Source organism: Heterodontus francisci, chromosome 6 (genome assembly GCF_036365525.1).
Source record: "Heterodontus francisci isolate sHetFra1 chromosome 6, sHetFra1.hap1, whole genome shotgun sequence".
Taxonomy (NCBI): Eukaryota; Metazoa; Chordata; class Chondrichthyes; order Heterodontiformes; family Heterodontidae; genus Heterodontus; species Heterodontus francisci.
Genome location: NC_090376.1, coordinates 8,995,753 through 9,021,798, shown reverse-complemented (window position 1 = coordinate 9,021,798; position 26,046 = coordinate 8,995,753). Strand labels below are relative to the sequence as shown.

Below are 26,046 nucleotides of genomic sequence, written 5' to 3'. Positions count from 1 at the left end.
TTATACCATAGGAGTTGGAAGAGGATTAAGAATGTATAGCATGGTGGGATTACCAGTGCCTTTTCAAATCCCTCCATGGTCTCGCCCCTCCCTATCTCTGTAATCTCCTCCAGCCCCACAAATCTCCGAGATATCTCTGCTCCTCTAATTCTGGCCTCTTGAACATCCCCCAATTTTAATTGCTCCACCATTGGTGTCTGTGCATTTAGCTGCCAAGGCTCTAAACTGCAGATTTCCCTCTCCATCTCTCTACCTTGCTTTCCTCCTTAAAATCTATATCTTTGACCAAGCTTTTGGACACCTTCTCTAATATCTCCTTATGTGGCTCGGCATAACATTTTGCTTTATAGTGCTCCTGTGAGGTTCCTTGGGACGTTTTATTACATTAAAGACGCTATACAAATGCAAGTTGCTGTTTTTATTATGGTCTCCTTCTGGTGCTACTTTGGATGTCCCGATGCCATGGAAGTTTCTATACAAATATAAATTCTTTCTTTATTAGGGAACGCACAACATTCATTTATTATCCCTCTCAAGCTTTTCCAAAACATATCAAGCATTTTTCAGCTTCTCGAGCTTTGTGGGTTGGCTCTTCATGCTTCCAATCCGCCCCTGACATCTCATTGTTGAATTATTCAATCTCATCTGTCCCTGCCAGTCAGCATTTGGCCTCTGGTTTTGTAGTATGGTATTTGTTTTGCAGTTTTTGTTAAACAGGATTCCCTGCTTTCCCCCATACAGCATGTTCTACATGTGCATTAGTAACACTTTAAAAGGCGTGAGACTGAGTTAAAATTCGCAGCTCCTTGCTTCAAGTAAGATGTCAAAATGATAATTCTGAAGGATGTTCTGAAGTGTGTTCCTGATACAATGCATTGCAATATTAAGGAAATAATTAATTCCCGAACTTCAGTCACAAAAGAACAAGTGACATTTCTACAGTGACAAGAAATCCTGGATATGCACATATCAGGTTAGTCAATGTATGCAAAGAAAAATGATGAATTATTCATACTTTAAAGGCTGGATTTTACTGGGCCCCCGATGTTGGGGGTTGTGGCGGGAATTGGAGGGGGAGGTGGGGCATGCCCGGAAAATGCCTCTGGGAGAGACCCGCCACAGGCCTTGATGCTGGGAAGGCCCGGCCCCCATGTTGCCAGCGGCGGTGAGGCCTCGTGGTGGGACCCCGCCGCTCGACGATGGGAGCAGGTTTTAAATGTGTTAATTAATTAAAATTACTGAATTAATGACTTAACTGCTCCCGCCGGCCGACCCGCTGGGATATTGAGGTAGGTTGCTGGGACTCCCGCACCTTCGGATCTCCGTTCGGAGATCCGAGGTGGAACACTGGTTGGGAGGGGGGAGCAGGTAAGTTTTCAGGGCGGGGGGGGGGGTGGTGGGTGGGTGCAGGGAGTGGGGTTAAACATTTTTGATGGTCTAGGGGGTAGTGGGAAGGGTTAAAGTTCATAGTTTATAAACTTTGAGGGGGGAGAAGGTCGGAATCACAAGGTACGTTTTTTTGGGGGGGCAGAGGCAATTAATAAATTGCTTGGTCATGGGGCGGGGGGAGAGAGGGGCTTATATCTTTTATTAAAGTTTTTACATTAAATTTATACTGCCTATAACTTTACAAATTCAAAGGAAGGGCTTGAAGCCCTTCATGTCATCGGTGTTGGGGGCAGGGGGGGTGGGGGGAGGGCGCGGTGCGCTCCAGCCATGTAGGTGAGCTCCCGTGTATAATATCCTGGCAGCTCTGCGGAATTAAACCCACATGTGCAGGCCGCCATCTTTTACAGCGGCGGCAAAATAAAATCCAGGCCTAGGTGTGCCATATTCACCAAAGTTTGAGGAATTTGCATTTATATAGCGCCTTTCATGACCACAGCACTTTACAGCCAGTGTCGTATTTTTGAAATGTAGTTACTGCTGTAACCAATGGCAGCTGTGCCTCCAGCTGCCTAGGCTCTAAACTCTGGAATTCCTTCACTAAACATCTCCATGTCTCTCCCCTCCTTTAAGCTGCCTCTTAAAATTTACCTCATTGACCAAGCCATTGGTCACCTACCCTAATATCTCTTTATATAGCTTGGTGTCAAATTCTGTTTGATAATCGCTCCTGTGAAGCTCCTTGAGGTATTTTGCTAGGTTAAAGGCTTTATCTCTGTCTTCACAAAGGAGAGGGTTGAGGCAGACATTGCAGTTAAAGAGGAGGAGTGTGAAATATTAGATACGATAAGCATAATGAGAGAGGAAGTATTAGAGGGTCTGCCATCCTTGAAAGTGGATAAGTCACCTGGGCCGGATGGATTGCATCCCAGGCTATAAAAGGAAGCTAGAGAGCAAATAACGGAAGCTCTGAGGAGAATCTTCAAATCCTTACTAGTTTCAGGCAAGGTAGTAGAGGATTGGAGGTCTGTGAACATTGTACCATTGTTTAAAAAGGGTGGGAGGGATAGGCTGAATAATTATAAGCCGGTCAGTCTGACCTCGGTAATGGGCAAATTATTAGAATCAATTCTGAGAGACAGGATAAAATGTCACTTAGAAAGGCACATATTAATCAGGGCTAATCAGCATGGATTTGTTAAGGGAAGGTTGTGGCTTACCAACTTAATTGAATTTTTTGAGGAAGTAACCAGGAGGATTGATGAGGGTAGTGTAGTGGATGTTGTCTACATGGATTTTAGTAAGGCATTTGACAAGGTCCCACATGGCAGACTGGTCAGAAAAGTAAAAGCCCATAGGATACAGGGGAATGTGGCAGATTGGATCCAAAACTGGCTCAGTGACAGGAAACAAAGAATAATGGTTGACAGATGATTTTGCAAATGGAAAGGGCTTTCCAGTGACGTTCCACAGGGCTCAGTGTTGGGTCCCCTTGCTGTTTGTGGTATATATTAATGATTTGGACTTAAATGTGGGAGGCATGACTGAGATATTTGCTGATGACACAAAAATTGGCCGTGTAGTTAATAGTGAAGAGGATAGCCATAGACTCCAAAAAGATATCAATGGTTTGGTTGAGTGGGCGGAAAAGTGGGAATTCAATCTGGAGAAGTGTGATTTTTTTTTTTGATTTTTGATTTAGAGATACAGCACTGAAACAGGCCCTTCGGCCCACTGAGTCTGTGCCGACCATTAACCACCCATTTATACTAATCCTACACTAATCCCATATTCCTACCACATCCTCACCTGTCCCTATATTCCCCTACCACCTACCTATACTAGGGGCAATTTATAATGGCCAGTTTACCTATTACCTGTGAGGTAACGCATTTGGGGAGGGCAAACAAAGCGAGGGAATACACAATAAATGGAAGGATATTGAGAGGGTAGAGGTCGTGAGAGACCTTGGAGTGCATGTCCACAGGTCCCTGAAGGTGGTAGGACAGGTAGACAGAGTGGTGAAGAAAGCATATGAAATGCTTTCCTTTATTGGCCAAGGTATAAAATAGAAAAGCAGGGATGTAATGCTGGGACTGTATAAAACACTGGTTAGGCCGCAGCTGGAGTATTGTGTACAGTTCTGGTCACCACATTACAGAAAGGACATAATTGCTCTAGAGAGAGTACAGAGGAGATTTACAAGAATGTTGCCAGGGCTGGAAAATTGCAGCTATGAAGAAAGATTGGATAGGCTAGGGTAGTTTTCCTTAGAACAGAGGAGGCTGAAGGGTGACTTAACTGATGTGTACAAAATTATAAGGCGCCTGCATAGAGTAGATAGGAAGGACCTATTTCCCCTAGCAGAGTGGTAAATTACTCGGGGGCACAGATTTAAGGTGATTGGTAGAAGGATTAGAGCGGACATGAGGAAAAACTTTTTCACCCAGAGGGTGGTGGGTGTCCGGTATTCACTGCCCAATCAGTGGTGGAGGCAGAAACCCTCAACTCATTTAAAAGGTAACTGGACCTGCACCTGATGTGCTGTAACCTGCAAGGCTACGGATCAGGTGCTGGAAGATGGGATTAGAATGGGCGGCTAGTCTTCATAGCCAGTGCAGACACGATGGGCTGAATGGCCTCTTTCTGTGTCGTAACTTTGCTATGGTTCTGTGATTCTAAAAATGGCCAGTGCCAAGAACTGACACACCAGCTGGTTTGCTACTCTTGGCTCATAGAGTTTGTTTAGTGTAGAGATACAGCACTGAAACAGGCCCTTCGGCCCACCGAGTCTGTGCCGACCATCAACCACCCATTTATATACTAATCCTACACTAATTCCATATTCCTACCACATCCCCACCACCTACCTATACTAGGGACAATTTATAATGGCCAATTTACCTATCAACCCGCAAGTCTTTGGCATGTGGGAGGAAACCCACGCAGACACAGGGAGAACTTGCAAACTCCACACAGGCAGTACCCAGAATTGAACCCGGGTTACTGGAGCTGTGAGGCTGCGGTGCTAACCACTGTGCCGCTGTGTCTTGTAAAGTGTTAAAGTAGCATTTCAGACATGTATATTCTAGTTTGCTTTCTAATTGCTTAAGGTACCCATTCTAATGCTGAAATGTGCAGAACCATTAAAAAGGTCTGTCTTCACTGTTTTTCTGAAGAAACTTCAAAATGTTGCTTTTTATTCTGCTGTAAGCATGCAAATGTAACCTTTCCAAATTTAAATTCATGTGTACAGCCACGTCTTTTTCTGGCCTGAAGTCAGGAGAAAAGAAAGCTTATTCCTATGACAGGGAAAGAAAGCTTTACATCATAAACATCAGGTTCTGGTGAAATTCTAAACAAGCATTCAAGCTGGCAGAAGGGAGGAAGAATGTCAGCATTACTGCTCGATTAATCCTTTTGCTGGCCTGTAAACAGCAAGGAATGCTATTTGAATGGTACCATTTGTGTCAGAAATGATCATCTTAAGATTTACATGAACAAAGAAACGTTGTACAGGTGGCTTGGATAGAAGAGGAGATGTAGGCAGAGTTTTTGACTACTTAAAAACAAAACGCAAGTTTGTTCGGATGGGGTGAACCCTTTAAATTACTTTCTGCTATTCCGCAGGGAGCTAGCTTAATCTCCATTAAAATGTATTCAGGATCTATAAAATCTCCAGAAACACATGGGCACTTTGTAAGTTGTAGAAATAAGAATACAAGCTGACTGACAGTGCTCTCCTTAACTGCAATTTCAATATTACAGGAATATACTTTATTCTAACATGTTAGCTGGAAATAAAAATAATGTTACTATTATTTGAATGTTACGCTAAGTCATAGGAACAAGAGTCGGGCATTCAGCCCATCGAGCCTGCCCCGCCATTCAATATGATCATGGCTGATCATCCACTTCAAAGTCAGATGATATCATACCAAAATAATTTAATCAGTCAAAATGTAAATGTTATACCAGGTCCGTATTGGATATTCAACCCTATGTGCCATTCATAAGTGATTCTGCGCTGATAGTAAATAGGGCAGGGTTGACAAAACGTTTGTATTAGATGGCGCATAGTTAAATAGCATGGAGCTTTAATTTAAGTCCATGTTTCTATTAATTTGCAGTGATTTCTTCTTTGCATGTGAAAATTTATGTTTGAACTTATTTCACCAACATCCTTGCATATTAGGCGCAGCATGTTTAAGAAACTACTACTGGGCAAGTTGTTCAATATTTAATGCGACTCGTACTAATGCCATAAAGATCCATTCAAAGAAACAGGGAATAAGGAGCAGGTCTCAGTGAGGATAGTGCTCCTTTTAAACATTCAATAAATTGCAATGAAAGAACAGAAGAATGGCTTTGTTTCCCACTGCATCTGAAAAATCAGATCGCAATGTCTATCTGGATATTTACCTGAAGAGAAAAAATTTGCATGTTATGGGGAAAAGGTGGGTGAGTGGGACGAGGTAAGATGCTATTGCAGAGAACCGGCATAGACATGACAGGCCGAATGGCCTCCTTCTGTGCTGTAACCATTCTCTTATTCTAAGGCGCTGGCTAAATGCGTATTTGTTGTTGTAGAAAAAGACGGCAGCCAAAGTGCGCACTGCAAGATCCCACAAACAACAATGTGATGATTAGATAATCTGTTTCTTGGTGAGGAATAAATATTAGGCAGGACACCAGGGGAGAACTCCCCTGCTCTTCTTTGGACTAGTACAGCACTCTCGCCATACTAGTACTGAAGTGGCAGCCGAGATTAACACAGGTCTCCATGTTCAAGTCTCTAGCGTGGGGCTTGGGAACCCATGACCTTTCAACTCCGTGATAAAAGTGCCACCCACTGAGCCTTGACTGACAGTCAACTGAAAAATAAACAGTCATTTTTGTAAGAATGGGGGAAAGAGAGATGGGGTGGGGGTGGGGGGAAGAGGCAGAGAATAGATACGCCAATTCCAGAGAGAGAAAGTCAATATGAACATACGAATTAGGAGCAGGAGTAGACCACTCGATCCTTCAAGCCTGCTCCGCCATTCAATAAGTTCCTGGCTGAACTGATTACTCCACATTTCCACCTACTCCCGATAACCTTCCACCCCCATGCTTATCAAGAATTTATCTACCTCTGCCTCAAAAATATTCAAAGACTCTGCTTCCACTGCCTTTTGAGGAAGAAAATTCCAAAGACTCACCACCCTCTGAGAAAAAATTTCTCCTCATTTCTGTCTTAAATGGGCGACCCCTTATTTTTAAACAGTGACCCCTCGTTCTAGATTCTCCCACAGTGAGAAACATCCTTTCCACATCCACCCTGTCAAGACCCCTCAGGATCTTATATGTTTCAATCAAGTTGCCTCTTACTCTTCTAAACTCCATGTTATGGGGATACAAGCCTAGCCTATTCAATCTTTCCTCATAAGACAGCCCGCCCATTCCAGGTATTAGTCTAGTAAATCTTCTCTGTACTGCCTCCAATGCATTTACATCCTTCCTTAAATAAGGAGACCAATACTGTACACAGTACTCCAGATGTGGTCTCACCAATGCCCTGTATAACTGAAGCATAACCTCTCTACTTTTGTATTCAATTCTCCTCTCAATAAATGATAACATTCTATTAGCTTTTCTAATTACGTGCTGTACCTGCATACTAACCTTTTGCGATTCATGCACTAGGACACCCAGATCCCTCTGTATCTCAGAGCTCCGCAATCTCTCACCATTTAGATAATATGATTCATTTTTATTCTTCCTGCCAAAGTGGACAATTTCACACTTTCCCACATTATACTCCATTTGCCGGGTCTTTGCCCACTCAACTTAATCTATCTATATCCCTTTGCAGCCCCCTTATGTCCTCTTCACAAGTTACTTTTCCTACCTTTCTTTGTGTCATCAGCAAATTTAATAACCATACCTTCAGTCCCTTCATTTAAGTCATTTCTATAAATTGTAAAAAGTTGAGGCCCCAGCACAGATCCCTGTGGCACACCACTTGTTACATCTTGCCAACCAGAAAATGACCCATTTATGCCTACTCTGTGTTTCCAGTTAATTAACCAATTTTCTATCCATGCCAATATGTTACCTCGTACACCATGAGCTTTTATTTTCTGCATTAACCTTTGATGTGGCACCTTATCAAATGCCTTCTGGAAATCTAAGTACAGTACATCCACCAGTTCCCCTTTTATCCACAGCACATGTAACTCCCTCAAATAACTACAATAAATTGGTTAAACATGATTTCCCTTTCACAAAACCATGTTGACTCTGCCTCATTACCTTGAATTTTTCTAAATGCTCTGCAATAACGTCTTTAGTACATTTTCCCTAAGATGGATGTTAAGCTAACTGGCCTGTAGTTTCTTGCTTTCTGTTTGCCTCCCTTTTTGTAGAAAGGAGTTACATTCGCTATTTTCCAATCTAACGGAACCTTCCCCAAATCTAGGGAATTTTGGAAAATTAAAATAACACATCAACTATCTCACTAGCCACTTCTTTTAAGACCCTAGGATGAAGTCCATCAGGACCCAAGGACTTGTCAGCCCACAGCTCCAACAATTTGTTCAGTACCACTTCCCTGGTGATTATAATTTTCTTGCGTTCATCCCTCCCTTCCATTTCCTGACTTACAGCTAATACTGGGATGTTATTTGTATCCTCAATAGTGAAGACTGATGCAAAATATTTGTTCAATTCACCTGCCATCTCCTTATTATCCATTATTAATTCCCCAGATTCACTTTCGATAGGACCAATGCTCACTTTGTTAACTTTTCTTTTTTAAATATCTATAGACACTCTTACTATCTGTCTTTATATTTCTAGCTAGCTTTCTCTCGTACTCTAATTTTACCTCCCTTATCAATCTTTTAGTCCTTCTTTGCTATTTTTTATATTCTGTCCAACCTACTGACCTGCCTTCCATCTTTGCGCAATTATAGGCTTTTTCTTTAAGTTTGATACTACCTTTAACTGTTTCAGTTCATACAGATGATGGGTCCCACTCTTGGAATTTTTCTTTCCTGTTGAAATGTATCTATTCTGTGTATTCTGAAATATCCCCTTAACTGTCTGCCACTGCATCCCTATTGTCCTATCCCTTAACCTGATTTGCCAGTTCACTTTAACTAGCTCTACTTTCATGCCCTCATAATTGCCCTTATTTCAGTTTAAAATACTAGTCTTGGACCCACTCTTCTGTCCCTCAAACTGAATATAAAATTCCATCATATTATGATCACTGCTACCTAGGGGCACCTTAACAAGAGGTCATTAATTAATCCTATCTTGTTGCACAATACCAGATCTAGTATAGCCTGCTCTCTGGTTGGCTCCAGAATATATTGTTCCAAGAAATTATCCCAAAAACATTCTATGTACTCCTCATCTAGGCTACCTCTGCCCATCTGATTTTTCCAGTTTATATGTAGGTTAAAATCCCCCATAATTGTCACTGTACTTTTCTTTCTTTATACCCCATCCTACAGTGTGGTTAATGTTAGGTGGCCTGTACACCGCTCCCACAAGTGACTTCTTGCCTTTATGATTTCTCATCTCTACCCAAACTGCTTCTACATCCTGGTCTCCTGAACGTAGGTCAACTTTCTCTATTGCACTAATACCATCATTAATTAACAGAGCTACCCCTCCACCTTTTCCTAGATTCCTGTCCTTCCTAAATGCCATGTATCCTTGAATATTCCCAATCTAAGTTGTCCTGCAGCCATGTCTCTGTAATGGCTATCAGATCATACTTATTTATTTCTATTTGCGCTCTCAGTTCATCTGTTTTGCTTCGAATACAGTACCTACCCTTTTGTAAGAGGTTATCTCCACCCCAGGAGAACAGGTCCCGCTCTCACTTGAAGGAATTCAGTGAATTGCCGTGCACCGCAAGAGCTGGCAGACTGTTCCAGAGGTTCACGATTCTCCAGGAAAAGAACCATCTCATGACATCTAACTTAAATCTGGTCTTACACAACATCAATTTTGACCTCTGATTTTTTTGCAGGAAATTGGTCTTTGTATTCACAAACCATCAATAGGGCGGCACAGTGGCACAGTGGTTAGCACCGCAGCCTCACAGCTCCAGGGACCCGGGTTCGATTCCTGGTACTGCCTGTGTGGAGTTTGCAAGTTCTCCCTGTGTCTGCGTGGGTTTTCTCCGGGTGCTCCGGTTTCCTCCCACAAGCCAAAAGACTTGCAGGTTGATGGGTAAATTGGCCATTATAAATTGTCACTAGTATAGGTAGGTGGTAGGGAAATATAGGAACAGGTGGGGATGTTTGGTAGGAATATGGGATTAGTGTAGGATTAGTATAAATGGGTGGTTGATGTTCGTCACAGACTCGGTGGGCCGAAGGGCCTGTTTCAGTGCTGTATCTCTAATCTAATCTAATCTAATCTAATCTAACCTAATATGGAATTCCCACTACATACAGACCATTATTAAAAAACATTTCAGTGGAATGAGTGTGTATGCAATCACTGCCATTTCATCTCATGGGTCAGGGACCAACTGCATTCCTGGGTGACTGAATGAATGTCTCTTTGCTAATCTAAATTGACGGCAACCCAAAATCCAGGCTGATACTTCAGTTCAGTACTGAGGGAGTGTTACCTTGTTGGAGGTGCCAGCTTTCAAGTTAAACGGTAAACCATGGTCCCATCTGCCACGACTCCCTCCCTTCAAATGACAATAATTTGCATTTGTATAGCGCCTTTAAGGTAGTAAAACATCCCAAGCTGCTTCACAGGAGCAATTATTCGACACTGAGTCACATAAGGAGATCAAAAGCTTGGCTAAAGAAGTAGGCTTTAAGGAGTGACTCAAAGGGAGGCGAGAGAGGTGGGAAGCTTTAGGGAGTCAAAGCATTGAACACAAGAACACAGGAACATGAGTCGGCCATTTAGTCCCTTGAGCCTGTTCCATCATCCAGGTGACCAGACAGTTAGTGGCTGTGGAATAACGTTTGTGGTGAGAATTCAAGATATTGGCTTTGGTCTTCCCAATATTTAATTGGAGGAAATTTCTGCTGATTCAGTACTGGATGTCAGACCAGCAGCGTGACAAATCAGAAACAGTGGCGCGATCGAGAGCAGTGATGGGTGAGGTAGAGCTGGGTGTTGTGTGGAACCTGGCGTTGTGTTTTTGGATGATGTCACTGAGGGATATAATGTTGATGAGAAACAGAAAGGGAACAAGGATCGATTGTTGGAAGACGTCAGAGGTAGCAGTGTCGGAGCCGGTGATTATGCCGGTGGTTATCCGTCTAGGAATGAAGAATGGAACCAGGCGAGGGCAGTCCTACTCAGCTGGACAACAGAGGAGAGGCATTAGAGGAGGATGTTCTGGTCAATCAGGTCAAGAAGGATAGTTTACTGTGATTACAGTCACTTGGGATGCCATTTGTGACTTTGATAGGGGCTGTTTCAATGCTAAGTAAAGAGCAGATACTTGATTGAAGGGATTCAAACTGGAGTTGTGGAAAAGGTGGGTACAGATTTGGGAAGCAACAACACGTTCAAGGACTTTGGAGAGGAAAGGGAGGTTGGAGATAGGGTGTTACTTTGCAAGGACAGAGGGGTCAAGATCAGGGTGTTGATGACAGAAGATTTGGAGATGGTGAGGACAGTACCCGAGGAGGAAAAACTGTAAACCAATATCCCCCACACGTTCTCCTTCTCCTTCCCGCTTTCTCCCCATTTCCCTCGTTAGAATCAAAGAATCATAGAATGGTTACAGCACGTGTCCATACTGACTTTCTGCAAGAGCAACTCAGTCCCACTCTCCCATTCTTTCCCCATAGCCCTGCAACTATTTTTCTTTCAGGTGCTTAACCAATTCCTTTTGGAAACCCATGATTGAATCTACCTCCACCACATTCCCAGGCAGTGCATTCCAGATCCTAACCACTCACTGCGTAAAAAAATTCTTCCTCATGTTGCCATTGCTTCTTTTGCCAATCACCTTAACTCGGTGTCCTCTGGTTCTTGACCCTTCCAACATGGGAGCAGTTTCTATCTACTCTGTCTAAACCCTTCATGATTTTGAACACCTCTATCAAATTCCTCTCAACCTTTCCACCTTCCATCCCTTTCTCTTTCCCCGCTTCCCCAGCCTTTGACATGCGAAATCACTTTAAATGGATTGTGCTGTGTGATAATCCAACATGTTTACTTTAAACTTTCTTACCTTTCTAACCTTTGTTAGAAATGTCATATATCAGGGGTATCTCAACTAGTGGTCCGCAGGGGTCTGCGAGAAGGTTTCAAGGGGCCAGCCAAAAATAACCAGCGCTAGTGTAGAATGGAGGCCTTGTGCAATCTGCCTACACTCCTCTCTCGCTAATGAGTTTTAAATCCAGGTTTGATCATCACGACCACTCAATTCAGCAACAGGAGCAACAAGGCTGCAACACATCACTGCACCCGTCACCTACTGTCCATTCCCCTTGCCCAAGCCTTGGTCTGGTGCCCAGCACCAAGATTCACATTAAGTAAATAAAGGTCTCCGTTATAAAGACGTCTGCAAACGCGACATGAAATCGTGTGACATTGATCACAAGTCGTGGGAGTCAGTTGCCAGCATTCGCCAGAGCTGGCAGGCAGCCATAAAGACAGGGCTAAATTGTGGCGAGTCGAAGAGACTTAGTAGTTGGCAGGAAAAAAGACAGAGGCGCAAGGGGAGAGCCAACTGTGCAACAGCCCCAACAAACAAATTTCTCTGCAGCACCTGTGGAAGAGCCTGTCACTCCAGAATTGGCCTTTATAGCCACTCCAGGCGCTGCTTCACAAAGCACTGACCACCTCCAGGCGCGTATCCATTGTCTCTCGAGACAAGGAGGCCCAAAAGAAAGAAGGAATAAAACAAAAAGAATCAATTTATATATTTAATTGTATAACTAATTTTTATAGATTAAAAAATACTGGTATTGTGTTACAGTGAGTCTGTGGAATTTTTATAACATTTGTGGGGGGGAAGGGGGGGGGGGGGGGACCTCAGAAGCAAAAAAGGTGAGAACTCCTGCTCTATATTATCACGATAGTCCAATATCACTCCCATAAGACTGCTCTTTACCTGAAGTAGATTGTATCAATCTTACAGGTCTGCATCTCTGCCTTGCAAACAGTCCCAACCATTACTTACAACTGTTGAAACAGCAACCAGAAAGTAACAGCTTAACGCACAAAACACCAACTGCCAAAATGACCATAAACCTTTCCAAGTGACACTTGATCTCTGTCGATGAGGGCAAGACAAACTCGATTAACCTTTGGCTCCTCTGTCTCTACATAACAATTAAAAACACATTATCTGTTATGGCTCTTTTGCAACACATAACAAGCCTTGTTTAAAGTGCACTGTGTGCGGGAAGACTTTGCACTCGGGTCTGACTCAATCTCACTGATTTCTCTCCTGGATCCCGTGCGTTGAAATAAACTTCTTGGGGGCGTCAGGATGCACATTGATTTTGCCCCTTTAAGGATCCCATTCCGTCGCCGTGTGCAGACAGCAGCTGTTTTACTGTGGGTCTTCTCCTTCCTTGCTCTTGGTAAGTGAGTCTTGACTTCTGCATCTCTCATCTTGCATTCAGCCTGGGGTTAACTGTGCACTCGGTGTTTGTAGCCTCTCATCTGGAAGCTGAAACTTTCTTTGGTGATTTCCTGAATTACAACTGCTGCTCATGTGTCGACAAACTCAAAAAGTAAAACCCGCTCCAGATCCACACAGAAGTGGAAGTGTGTCTACAGCCTTTAGACTGCGACATTCGTAAGGTTTGTAAATAAGCCAAACAAAACCCAGGCTTTCTGAAAGGCCACACCTCAGCAATAATGTACTTTAGTCACCTCCATACAATTAACAGCTGGCGGAAATCATGCTAAAAGGATCAGTCCCTGGTTTTGCCAATATTATATGGAAGTATGGCTATTTGCTAATAATCTACAATTTGAGAAAGACGTGCATTCCTATAGTGCCTTTCAAAGCGTCAGTGCGACCCAAAGCACTTTAAAGCCAATGAAGTGCTTTGTTGAAGTATCATCATGCCTCTAATGCAAGGAAACATGGCAACCAATTTATACACAGCAAGTGCCCACAAACAGCAATGATAACGGCCAGACTTATTAGGAGCATGCGACGCTAGTCACTGGGTTTCATGAACAGGAGTCAGAGGAGGCATTCTGGCCTCGAGCCTGCCCCAATATTATATTAGATCATGGCAGATCTGTGCCTTAAGTCCATTTACCCATCTTTGCTCCATAACCCTTGCTACAGTTTGATCCTTCAACCCAACAACAACTTGCAATTATCATAGAATGATAGAATGGTTACAGCACAGAAGGAGACCCCTGGAGAACCCCACTATAAACCTTCCTCCAGTCTGTAAAACAACCGTTTATCACTACTCTCTGTTTGCTGTCACTCAGCCAGTTTCATATCCTTGCTGCTACTGTCCCATTTATTCCATGGACTTTAACTTTCCTGACAAGCCTGTACTGTGGCACTTTATCAAACGCCATTAGGAAATCTGAAATAAAATAGAAAGTGCTGGAAATACTCAGCAGGTCTGGCAGCATCTGTGGAGAGAGAAACAGAGTTAACGTTACAGGTCTGTGAAAGGGTTCTGATGAAAGGTTATCGACCTGAAACGTTAACTCTGCTTCTCTCTCCACAGATGCTGCCAGACCTGCTGAGTATTTCCAGCGTTTTCTGTTTTTATTTCAGATTTCCAGCATCTGCAGCATTTTGCTTTTATATATGCCTTTTGGAAGTCCATGTACACCACATCAACTGCATTACCCTCATCAACCCTTTCTGTTACCTTGTCAAAAAAATCATACAAGTTAGTTAAACACAATTCGCCCTTCAGAAATCCATGCTGGCTTTCCTCAATTAATCCACATTTTGTCCCAAATTATCGTTTCTAAAAGCTTTCCCACCACCAAGGTTAAACTGACTGGTCTGTAGTTGCTGGGCTTGTCCTTACACCCTTTTTTGACCATTGGTGTAACACCTGCAATTCTCCAGTCCCAAGGCACTTTATAGGAGTGTTATCAAACTAAATTTGACACTGAGTCACATAAGCAGATATTAGGACAAATGATCAAAAGCTTGGTCAAACAGGTAGGCTTTAAGTATCATCTTAAAGGAGGGAAGAGAGGCAGAGAGGTTTAGGGAGGTAATTCCTGAGTTTAAGACCTAGACAACTGAAGGCACAGCCACCAGTGATGGAGGGAAGGAAACTGAGGGATGCTCAAGAGGGCAGAATTGGAGAGGTGCAGAAATCTCAGAGGGTTGTGGGGCTGGAGGAGGTTACAGAGATAGGGAGCGAGTGAGGTCATGGAAGGATTTGAAAACAAGGATGTGAGTTTTAAAATCGAAGTGTTGCTGGACCAGGAGCCAATTTAGGTCAGCGATCACAGGTCAACAGGACATAGTGTGAGTTAGGAGGCAGGCAGCAGAGTTTTAATTGAGTTGAAGTTTATGAAGAGTGGACAATGAGAGGCTGTCTAGGAGTGCATTGGAATAGTCAAGTCTAAAGGTAACAAAAGCATGCATGGGGGGTTCAGCTGAGACAGGGTTGTGGATGGGTGATGGAGCAGATATTTGGTCAGAAGCTCCGCTCAAAATTAAATGCACCAAGTTGCAAACTGTCTTGTTCAGCCTCAGGCAATGGATAACTTTGAATCCATGTTTAACCAATTTATTAACTTCTTTATTGGAGTTCTTTGAAGAAGTAACATGTGCTGTGGATAAAGGGAACTAGTGGATGTACTGTACTTAGATTTCCAGAAGGCAGTTGATAAGGTGCCACATCACAGGTTATTGCGGAAAATAAAAGCTTATGGTGTAGGGGTTAACATATTGGCATGGATAGGAGATTGGCTAGCTAACAGGAAACAGAGAGTAGGCATAAATGGGTCATTTTCTGGTTGGCAAGATGTAACGAGTGGTGTGCCACAGGGATCTTTGCTGGGGCCTCAACTTTTTACAATTTATATAAATGACTTAGATGAAGGAACCAAAGGTATGGTTGCTAAATTTGCTGGTGACACAAAAATAGGCAGTAAAATAAGTTGTGAAGAGAACATAAGAAGGCTGCAAAAGGATATAGATAGGTTAAGTGAGTGGGCAAAGACCTGGCAAATGGAGTATAATATGGGAAAGTGAGAAATTGTCCACTTTGGCAGGAAGAATAAAAAAGAAGCATATTATCTAAATGGTGAGAGATTGCGGCGCTCTGAGATGCAGAGGGATCTGGGTGTTCTAGTGTATGAATCACAAAAGGTTAGTATGCAGGCACAGCACGTTATTAGGAAAGCTAATAGAATGTTATCGTTTATTGAGAGGAGAATTGAAAACAAAAGTAGGGAGGTTGTGCTTCAGTTATACAGGGCATTGGTGAGACTACATCTGGAGTACTGTGTACAGTATTGGTCTCCTTATTTAAGGAAGGATGTAAATGCATTGGAGGCAGTTCAGAGAAGATTTACTAGACTAATACCTGGAATGGGTATTTTCTAAGGGTCTGTATCTCTTTACTTCCTGCCCATTCATGTATCTGTCTAGATACATCTTAAAAGACGCTATCGTCCCCGCGTCTACCACCTCTGCTGGCAACGCGTTCCAGGCACCCACCACCCTCTGCGTAAAGAACTTTCCACGCATATCCCCCCTAAACTTTTCCCCTCTCACTTTGAACTCGTGACCCCTAGTAATTGAAACCCCCACTCTGGGAAAAAGCCTCTTGCTATCCACCCTGTCTATACCTCTCATGATTTTGTACACCTCAATCAGGTCCCCCCTCAACCTCCGTCTTTCTAATGAAAATAATCCTAATCTACTCAACCTCTCTTCATAGCTAGCACCCTCCATACCAGGCAACATCCTGGTGAACCTCCTCTGCACCCTCTCCAAAGCATCCACATCCTTTTGGTAATGTGGCGACCAGAACTGCACGCAGTATTCCAAATGTGGCCGAACCAAAGTCCTATACAACTGTAACATGACCTGCCAACTCTTGTACTCAATACCCCGTCCGATGAAGGAAAGCATGCCGTATGCCTTCTTGACCACTCTATTGACCTGCGTTGCCACCTTCAGGGAACAATGGACCTGAACACCCAAATCTCTCTGTACATCAATTTTCCCCAGGACTTTTCCATTTACTGTATAGTTCACTCTTGAATTGGATCTTCCAAAATGCATCACCTCGCATTTGTCCTGATTGAACTCCATCTGCCATTTCTCTGCCCAACTCTCCAATCTATCTATATTCTGCTGTATTCTCTGACAATCCCCTTCACTATCTGCTACTCCACCAATCTTAGTGTCATCTGCAAACTTGCTAATCAGGCCACATATACTTTCCTCCAAATCATTTATGTATATCACAAACAACAGTGGTCCCAGCACGGATCCCTGTGGAACACCACTGGTCACACGTCTCCATTTTGAGAAACTCCCTTTCACTGCTACTCTCTGTCTCCTGTTGCCCAGCCAATTCTTTATCCATCTAGCTAGTGCACCCTGGACCCCATGCGCCTTCACTTTCTCCATCAGCCTACCATGGGGAACCTTATCAAACTCCTTACTGAAGTCCATGTACATGACATCTACAGCCCTTCCCTCATCAATCAACTTTGTCACTTCCTCAAAGAATTCTGTTAAGTTGGTAAGACATGAAACATATAAGATTCTGAGGGGTCTTGACAGGGTGGAAGTGGAAAGGATGTTTCCTCTTGTGGAAGAATCTAGAACTAGAAGTCACTAGGGGGCAGCACAGTGGCACAGTGGTTAGCATTGCAGCTTCACAGCTCCAGCAACCCAAGTTCAGTTCTGGGTACTGCCTGTGCGGAGTTTGCAAGTTCTCCCTGTGGCCTCATGGATTTCTGCCGGGTGCTCCGGTTTCCTCCCACAGCCAAAGACTTGCAGGTTGATCAGTAAATAGGCGATTGTAAATTGCCCCTAGTGTAGGTAGGTGGTAGGAGAATTGTGGGGATGTGGTAGGGAGTATGGGATTAATGTAGGATTAGTATAAATGGGTGGTTGATGGTTGGCACAGACTCAGTGGGCCAAAGGGCCTGTTTCAGTACTGTCTGACTCTATGACTATTTAAAAATAAGGGGTCACCCATTTAAGACAGAAATGAGCAGAAGTTTTTTTCTCTGATGGTCATGAATCTTTGGAATTCTCTTCCTCAAAAGGAGGTGGAAGCAGAGTCTTTGAATATTTTTAAAGCAGATGTAGATAGATTCTTGATAAGCAAGGGGGTGGAAAGTTATTGGGGGTAAGCAGGAATGTGGAGTTGAGGGATCCAATCAGATCAGGCACAATCTTATTGAATGGCACAGGAGGCTTGAGGGGCCGAGTAGCCTATTGTTCCTAATTCATATGTTTGTATTCCAGAGATGAAGGATATTGTTGATTTAAATACACACAGATTTTCTCTCAACGTAGAGTTCTGATACTTTGGTGATGATTTTGGAAGATGAGTCTCATATATCTTCAGGTTAAAACCCTGGAACCATTCAGCACTGTACTGAATAGTTGACTTGTTCGTACTTGTCTTGCCTCTTTTAGTAGGTTAGGGATTCAAGCCCCATTCTGGGTCTTGTGCACATCATCCAGGTGGACGCTTCCGTGCTGTGTTGGGGGAGTGCTGCATAGTTGGAGGTGTTAACTTTTGGATGAGATGCTAAAGCAAGATCCCTTCTTCCTGTTAAGGTAAATGTTAAAGATCCCATAGCACCATTGGAAGAAGAATCCTCCTCAAGTCCTGACTAACATTCCTCTCTCAACCAACAATATTAAAAGCGGATTAACTGGCCATTTGTGGGATCTTGCTGTGTGCAAATTAGTTCAGTAAATAACGGCAGTGAGTGCACTTTCAGAATAATTCTTTGGGAGTTTGATGTTTTGAGAGATTGTGAGGTCAAATTAAGCTGCTGAATAGTACAGCTTGTTACTTTTAATATAGTACATAGCATCAGTAACACACACGTGCTCACATGCATACACACAGTCATGTAAAAACACACGCTCACACGTACACTCATACGAGAGCACACACGCTCACACACTCACATGAACACACACATGCTCACATGCATACAAATGCTCACACACGTATGTATACACACACTCACAGATGCACACATGCCTTCCTGCAAGCAGTACTGTGGAGTGAGTTTCTGAAGGTTCTCTCCCAATACTGTTGCCATCTTATATATCAACAGTTTGCCACCCGAACATGAGCTGTGCCACAAAGATTTGCCGGTACGGGGGGTTAATTTCAGCGCCTATTTTGTAGATGTTACTGTCATGTTTCTTTCCTTACTCCACAGCTCAGTGCTGTGTCGTGCTCTCCATCATCCTCCTCTTCACTCGCTTCTGGTTCGTGCCCGTGCTGTACGTAACATGGTGGTACTGGGACCGCCACAAGCCCTACAGAGGAGGCCGCCGTTCTCGCTTCCTCCGCAGTTTAAGATTATGGAACCACTTTCGGGACTACTTTCCCATTCATGTGAGTATCAAGTGACCTCTTACTGGTATCTCAGGGGAAAACAGAGAGAGCATTGAATCTCAACTGTTCGGACTTGCAGTTGTGTTTTTGTTCTATTTCTCGTGGCTGTGAGACACCTTTTATTTATTGAGTTTGTTTTCTCCCAGCACGAGGTTACGTTAAAACTTTATAAATCACTTGCTAGGACTCAGCTGGAGTATTGTGTCCAATTCTGGGCACCACACTTGAAGAAAGATGTCAAGGCCTTGGAGAGGGTGCAGAGGAGATTTATTAGAATGGTACCAGAGTTGAGACTGGAAAAGTTGGGGATGTTCTCCTTAGAGCCAAGAAAGGGGAGATTTAATAGAGGTATTCAAAATTACAAAAGCTTTCAATAGAGTAAATAAGGAGAAACTGTTTCTGCTGGCAGGATGGTCAGTAACCAGAGGACACAGATTTAAAATAATTGGCCAAAGAACCAGAGAGGAGATGAGGAAAAATGACTTTTACGCAGTGAGTTGTTGTGATCTGGAACGCGCTGTCTGAAAGGGCAGTGGAAGCAGATTCAATAGTAACTTTCAAAAGGCAATTGGATAAATACTTGAAAAGAAAAACATTTGCAGGGCTATGGGGGATGAAGCAGGGGGAGTGGGAAAATTGGACAGCTCTGGATCGCAAGGGTGCGATTACAAGCAGGGATGGTGTCAGAGGAAAGGGAAAGGGTAGAAGGATCCGGGGTGGGGTGGGGACATTGGTTTTCAAGAGTTGTCGAAGCAATTTGGTGTTCTCTGCAAACTCAAATCGTTTGCATAAATAATGGACACAGTGGTCCCAGCATCAAACCCTGTGAAGCACCACTTCCCACCCTGTGCTGACACTAGCCTTTACATTAGCAGAATTTTAAAAACTGAATTCAAATTCTTAAACTGCAATGGGGGGATTTGAGCCACAGTTGTATTCATTAAAAGTCCAGCCCTCTGTAGTACTAGTCTGCAACATAAGAACCACCCCACAAAACCCACAGGTTGAGGGACCTTTAACCCTGTGTACAGCTTGACCCTGATCAGCACAAAAATCTCAATAAAAAAGCAACTGAAAAAAAAACTATTTTTTAAAAAACAATCAAAGAAACCGCAAGTAAAGATCAACAACTTTAGAGCAACTTTCAAAGCACGGGTAACTGTCAGCTTTAAATGGCTATAGCCTGGCCTCTGGTGGCAACACCTGCTCAATACAACTGGACTCTGTGGCATTTCTGATGATAAGAGAATCAGGGATGTTCCTCCCTGGTACTCCCTGAATTGAAGCATTAGAGACGGGCAGAATTAGTCAGGGAGACGTTCGTCTGGAAGATCTGCTGGTTGCGCCCCCCGCACCCCCCACTTCCTGATTTGGTGTCAGCTGTGGCTTGGTGGTGCTACTCTCAACTTTGAATCAAAGGGTTGTGAGTATGAAGCCCCACTCTGTATGAGCACAAAATCCAGGACCTGATGCACCCAGTGCCAGTACTGGGGGATGCTGCACTGCCAGAGGTGCCGTCTTTCAAATGAAACGTTAAATTGAGGCCTCGTCTTCCCTCTCAGGTGGCTGTAAAAGATCCCACGACATTGTTTTAAAGAAGAGCAGGGGAGTTCTCCCCGGTGTCTGGGCCAATATTTATGCCTCAATCAACATCACTAAAAACAGATTATCTGGTCATTATCAAATTGCTGTTTGTGGTAGCTTGCTGCGTGCAAATTGGCTGCCACCTTTCCTATGTTACATCAGTGACAGTACTTAATTGGCTGTAAAGCACTTTGAGATGTTCTGAAGTTGTGAAACGTGTTGCCGCTGCTTGTAGCTACTCCTACCAGGGGAGCTGCGGTCATGGTATGTCACGCTTGTCTATCTTGTGCCATCCTCACACATCCACTGTAGCTAGTCTGCATCTGCTCTGTGACGTCTGTCATCTAACTATGCCTAAGTCGACCCCTCTTTCTGCTGCCCTCCACTTTGCCCTCTAGAAGCGATCTCTGTAGCTTTTCAGCTGTGATCAAGTGGCTGAAATACTGACATTTTCTTTTCTGGATGTAACTTTTTAGAGTTCTTTTTGCTCTTGCAATTTCAAGGACCTCTTCTTTTGTCTTATGGTCCGTACAAGGAATTTTAAGCATACGTCTTAGCATCCACATTTCACAGGCCTCTATTTTCTTCTGCCGATCTTTACTTATTGTCCAGGTTTCTGAGGCTTACAAGAAAGTGGATAGAATGTAGCATCTCATGAGTTTTTTTCTTGTTAAAATCTTGAGCTTTCTTGTTGTTAACACATCTTCATCTTCACAAAATTACTTCTGGCTATCTCTAGCCTTCTTCTGACTTTGACATCTTATCTACCATCTTCTGTTATCATTTGTCCTAAATAGACAAACTTATCGTTTTTTTATTCGTTCATGGAATGTGGACATCGCTGCCTAGTCCAGCATTTATTTCCCATCCCTAATTGTCCTTGAGAAAGTGGTGGTGAGCTGCCTTCTTGAACTGCTGCAGTCCATACGATGCAGGGTACACCAACAGTGCTATTAGGAAGGGAGTTCCAGGATTCTGACCCAGCGACTGTGAAGGAACGGCGATATTGTTCCAACTAAGGATGGTGTGTGGCCTGGAGGGGAACTTGCAGGTGATGATGTTCCCATGCATCTGCTCTCCTTGTCCTTCTAGGTGGTGGAGGTCACGGGTTTGGAAGGTGCTGTCGAAGGAGCCATGGTGAGTTGCTGCAGTGCATCTTATAGATGGTACACACTGCTGCCACTGTGCTTCAGTGGTAAAGAGAGTGAATGTTGAAGGTGGTGGATAGGGTGCCAATCAAGCGGGTTGCTTTCTCCTGGATGGTGTCGAGCTTCTTGCGTTTTGTTGGAGCTGCATCCATCCAGGCAAGTGGAGAGTATTCCACCACACTTCTGACTTGTGCCTTGTAGATGGTGGACAGGCACTAGGGAGACAGGAGATGAGTTACTCGCCACAGAATTCCCAGCCTCTAACTTGCTCTTGTAGCTGCAGCGTTTATATGGCTGGTCCAGTTCTGTTTCTGGTCAATGGTAACCCCCAGGATATTGATAGTGGGGGATACAGTGATGGTAATGCCATTGAACATCAAGGGGAGATGGTTAGATTCTCTCTTGTTTGAGATGGTCATTGCCTGGCACTTGTGTACCGGGAATGTTACTTGCCACTTATCAGTCCAAGCCTGGATGTTGTCCAGGTCTTGCTGCATCTGAGGAGTTGCGAATGGTGCTGAACATTGTGCAATCATCAGTGAATGTTCCCACTTCTGATCTTATGATGGAAGAAGGGTCATTGATGAAGCAGCTGAAGATGGTTGGTCCTAGGACACTACCCTGAGGAACTCCTGCAGTGATGTACTGGGACTGATTGACCGGCAACAACCACAACCATCTTCCTTTGTGCTAGGTATGACTAAAACCACTGGAGTTCAGCTCTTTTGTCCATGTTTGGACCAAGGCTGTAATGAGGTCAGGAGCTGAGTGGCCCTGGCATAACACAAATGGAGCAGGTTACTGCTGAGCAAGTGCCACTTGATAGCACTGTCGATGACTCCTTCCACAAGAACACACAGAAACACAAGAAAGGGCGGCACAGTGGCGCAGTGGTTAGCACCGCAGCCTCACAGCTCCAGCGACCCGGGTTCAGTTCTGGGTACTGCCTGTGTGGAGTTTGCAAGTTCTCCCTGTGTCTGCGTGGGTTTCCTCCGGGTGCTGCGGTTTCCTCCCACATGCCAAAAAGACTTGCTGGTTGATAGGTCAATTGGCCATTATAAATTGCCCCTAGTGTAGGTAGGTGGTAGGGAAATATAGGGACAGGTGGGGATGTGGTAGGAATATGGGATTAGTGTAGGATTAGTATAAATGGGTGGTTGATGGTCGGCACAGACTCGGTGGGCCGAAGGGCCTGTTTCAATGCTGTATCTCTAAAACAAAAATAGAGCAGGAGTAGACCATATGGCTCATCAAGCTCATTCCGCCATTCAAAATGATCATTAACAACAACATCAAGAGCTAATGGCTAAGGGACTAAACCCGACAAAATCTGGAGTGGATTCCCATTAGGCGGTTGGTGTTTCCCTCAGGTTAGCACCTTCCAGCAACTCCTGCAACCGAATAGGCCCCAGTTGTATAGGATTTTGTCTTTCTCTAGACACCAGCCTATGAGGTCGAGAGAGGGGAGCAGATGTTAGGCAAGTGTGCACCTCCCTAAAACCATGCCTAGGCTAAAGGCCTGCTACCCAACCTGAACCTGACAGGACCTGACGACATGTGTCGGATCGGGCCCCTCTTCCAGGTCCGGCTTTCGGGCTCAGGTTGGGTCGGGCCAAGTCCGGGTCGTGCTTGGGTCGGACTGGACACACACGGTGAGTGCTCTGACCCAAATTTTTAATTCCTCTCCGGCCACGGGGGAGGTGCCAGAGGACTGGAGAACAGCTAATGTGGTCCCACTATTTGAGAAAGATTATAGAGATAAGCCAGGGAACTACAGACCCGTGAGTCTCACGTCAGTGGTAGGGAAACTATTGGAGAAAATTCTGAAGGAGAGAATCTATCTTCACTTGGAGAAGCAAAATTTGATTAGGAATAGTCAGCATGGCTTTGTCCGAGGGAGGTCATGCCAAACAATTTGGATTGAATTTTTTGAGCATGTGACCAGGTGTGTAGATGAGGGTAGTGCAGTTGATGTAGTTTACATGGATTTCAGCAAAGCCTTTGACAAGGTCCCACATGGGAGACTTATCAAGAAAGCAAATGCACATGGGATACAGGGTAACTTGATAAGGTGGATTCGAAATTGGCTTAGCTGTAGGAGACAGAGAGTGATGACAGATGGCTGTTTTAGTGACTGGAAGCCAGTGTCCAGTGGCGTACCACAGGGATCTGTGCTGGGTCCCCTATTGTTTGTCATTTATATAAACGACATAGATGACTATGTGGGGGGGTAGGATCAGTAAGTTCGTGGATGACACAAAGATTGGCCGAGTGGTTAACAGTGAGGTGGAGTGTCTTGGGTTACAGGAAGGTATAGACGGAATGGTCAAATGGGCAGAAAAGTGGCAGATGGAATTTAACCCTGAAAGTGTGAGGTGATACACTTTGGAAGGAGTAATGTGACACGGAAGTATTCAATGAATGGCCTAACACTGGGAAGTTCCGAGGAACAAAGTGACCTTGGCGTGTTTGTCCATAGATCTCTGAAGGCAGAAGGGCAGGTTAATAGGGTGGTGAAAAAGGCATATGGGACACTTGCCTTTATCAATCAAGGCATAGATTACAAAAGCAGGGAGGTCATGTTGGAGTTGTACAGAACTTTGGTAAGGCCAAAGCTGGAGTACTGTGTGCAATTCTGGTCGCCACATTATAGGAAGGATGTGATTGCATTGGAGGGGTGCAGAGGCGATTCACCAGGATGTCGCCTGGGATGGAACATTTAAGCTATGAAGAGAGGTTGGATATGCTTGGGTTGTTTTCGCTGGAGCAGAGAAGACTGAGGGGTGACCTGATCGAGGTGTACAAGATTATGAGGGGCATGGACAGGGTGGATAGGGAGCAGCTGTTCCCCTTAGTTGAAGGGTCAGTTACGAAGGGTCACAAGGTTAAGGTGAGGGGCGGGAGGTTTAAGGCGGATTTGAGGAAGAACTTTTTTACCCAGAGGGTGGTGACGGTCTGGAATGCCCTGCCTGGGAGGGTGATAGAGGCAGGTTCCCTCACATCCTTTAAAAAGTACCTGGATGAGCACTTGGCACGTCATAACATTCAAGGCTATGGGCCAAGTGCTGGCAAATGGGATTAGGTAGACAGGTCAGGTGTCTTTAATGCATCGGTGCAGACTCGATGGGCCGAAGGGCCTCTTCTGCACTGTATTGTTCTGTGATTCTGTGCTCTGCCGGTAAGTATTAAAAAATAAAAAATGTACCTGAGCTGGGAGTCCAGGACGAAGCTGAGTCTGTGCAGTGATGCAAGTGATGTCACTGTGACATCATCACACATGTGCTGCAGCTTCGTGGAGCTTCCCAATTGGAAGGTAAGTAAAGGGATGGTCGGGTCGGGCTCAGGGCGAAATTGGAGGGACTCAGGCTGGGTCATGCTCGGGTCCGCTGTGGATCGGTCGGGTTCCGGTCGGGTTCTTTTTCCCAACCTAAGCAGGCCTTTAGCCTAGGCTACTATTGCTGATTCTGCAAATAGCACTGTGTATTCAGCATGCTGCAGGTTTGTTATGTTCTTATGTCCAATATTTACACCTGGAAGTACATCTAATTCTCTGAATATTTGTTCTGTGTACAGATTGAATAATTTTGGCGACAGCGCACAGACTTGTCGTAGTCCTCTCTTCACTTGAGACATCTGATTGTCCATCTTCTAGCCTGATGCTCACTATTTGGTCCCAATACATGCTCTGGATAAATCTCACACCTTTACTGTCAATTCACATTTCAGCAACACGTCATATGTGCATACGAACATGCGAATTAGGAGCAGGAGCAGGCCACTCGGCCCTTCGAGCCTGCTCCGCCAATCAATAAATTCATGGCTGACCTGATTATTAGCTTTTGGTGATAAATATGATCGATCACTTTTTCATAATCTATAAAGCATCTGTAAATGTTCTTGTTTACTGCTAGATATTTATCCAAGCTCGTTCTTAGGTTCTTGGGCGGTGCAGTGGTTAGCACCACAGCCTCACAGTTCTAACAACCCAGGTTCAGCTCTGGGTACTGCCTGTGCAGAGTTTGCAAGTTCTCCCTGTGTCTGCGTGGGTTTTCGCCGGGTGCTCCAGTTTCCTCCCACATGCCAAAGACTTGCAGGTTGATAGGTAAATTGGTCATTGTAAATTGCCCCTAGTGTAGGTAGGTGGTATGAGAATTGATGGAAGGTGGGAATGTGAGAGGGAAATGGGATTAATGTACGATTAATATTATTGGGTGGTTGATGGTTGGCATGGACTCATTGGGCTGAAGGGCCGGTTTCAGTGCTGTATCTCTCTATCACTCTATAAATATTCTTTCTCTTGTTCCTACTCCAGGTCTAAATCCAGACTGTGTTACACAAATTTCTGCTTGAAATGTGTTATTATTTCTCTCCATTATGATTTTCAA

The 26,046-nt window shown here is 44.2% G+C and overlaps 1 protein-coding gene across 1 annotated transcript in view; it reads left to right on the top strand.

Annotated features, from left to right (window-relative positions):
- Positions 1-12,780: 12,780 nt before the first annotated feature.
- Positions 12,781-26,046, top strand: part of mogat2 (monoacylglycerol O-acyltransferase 2) — a 54,989-nt gene continuing 41,723 nt past the window's right edge. Inside the window, exons 1-2 of the mRNA XM_068033080.1 lie at positions 12,781-12,956; positions 18,751-18,929. Of these exons, the coding sequence (XP_067889181.1) occupies positions 12,863-12,956; positions 18,751-18,929 (273 nt within the window). The 5' untranslated portion in view covers positions 12,781-12,862. The remainder of the gene's footprint in view (positions 12,957-18,750; positions 18,930-26,046) is intronic.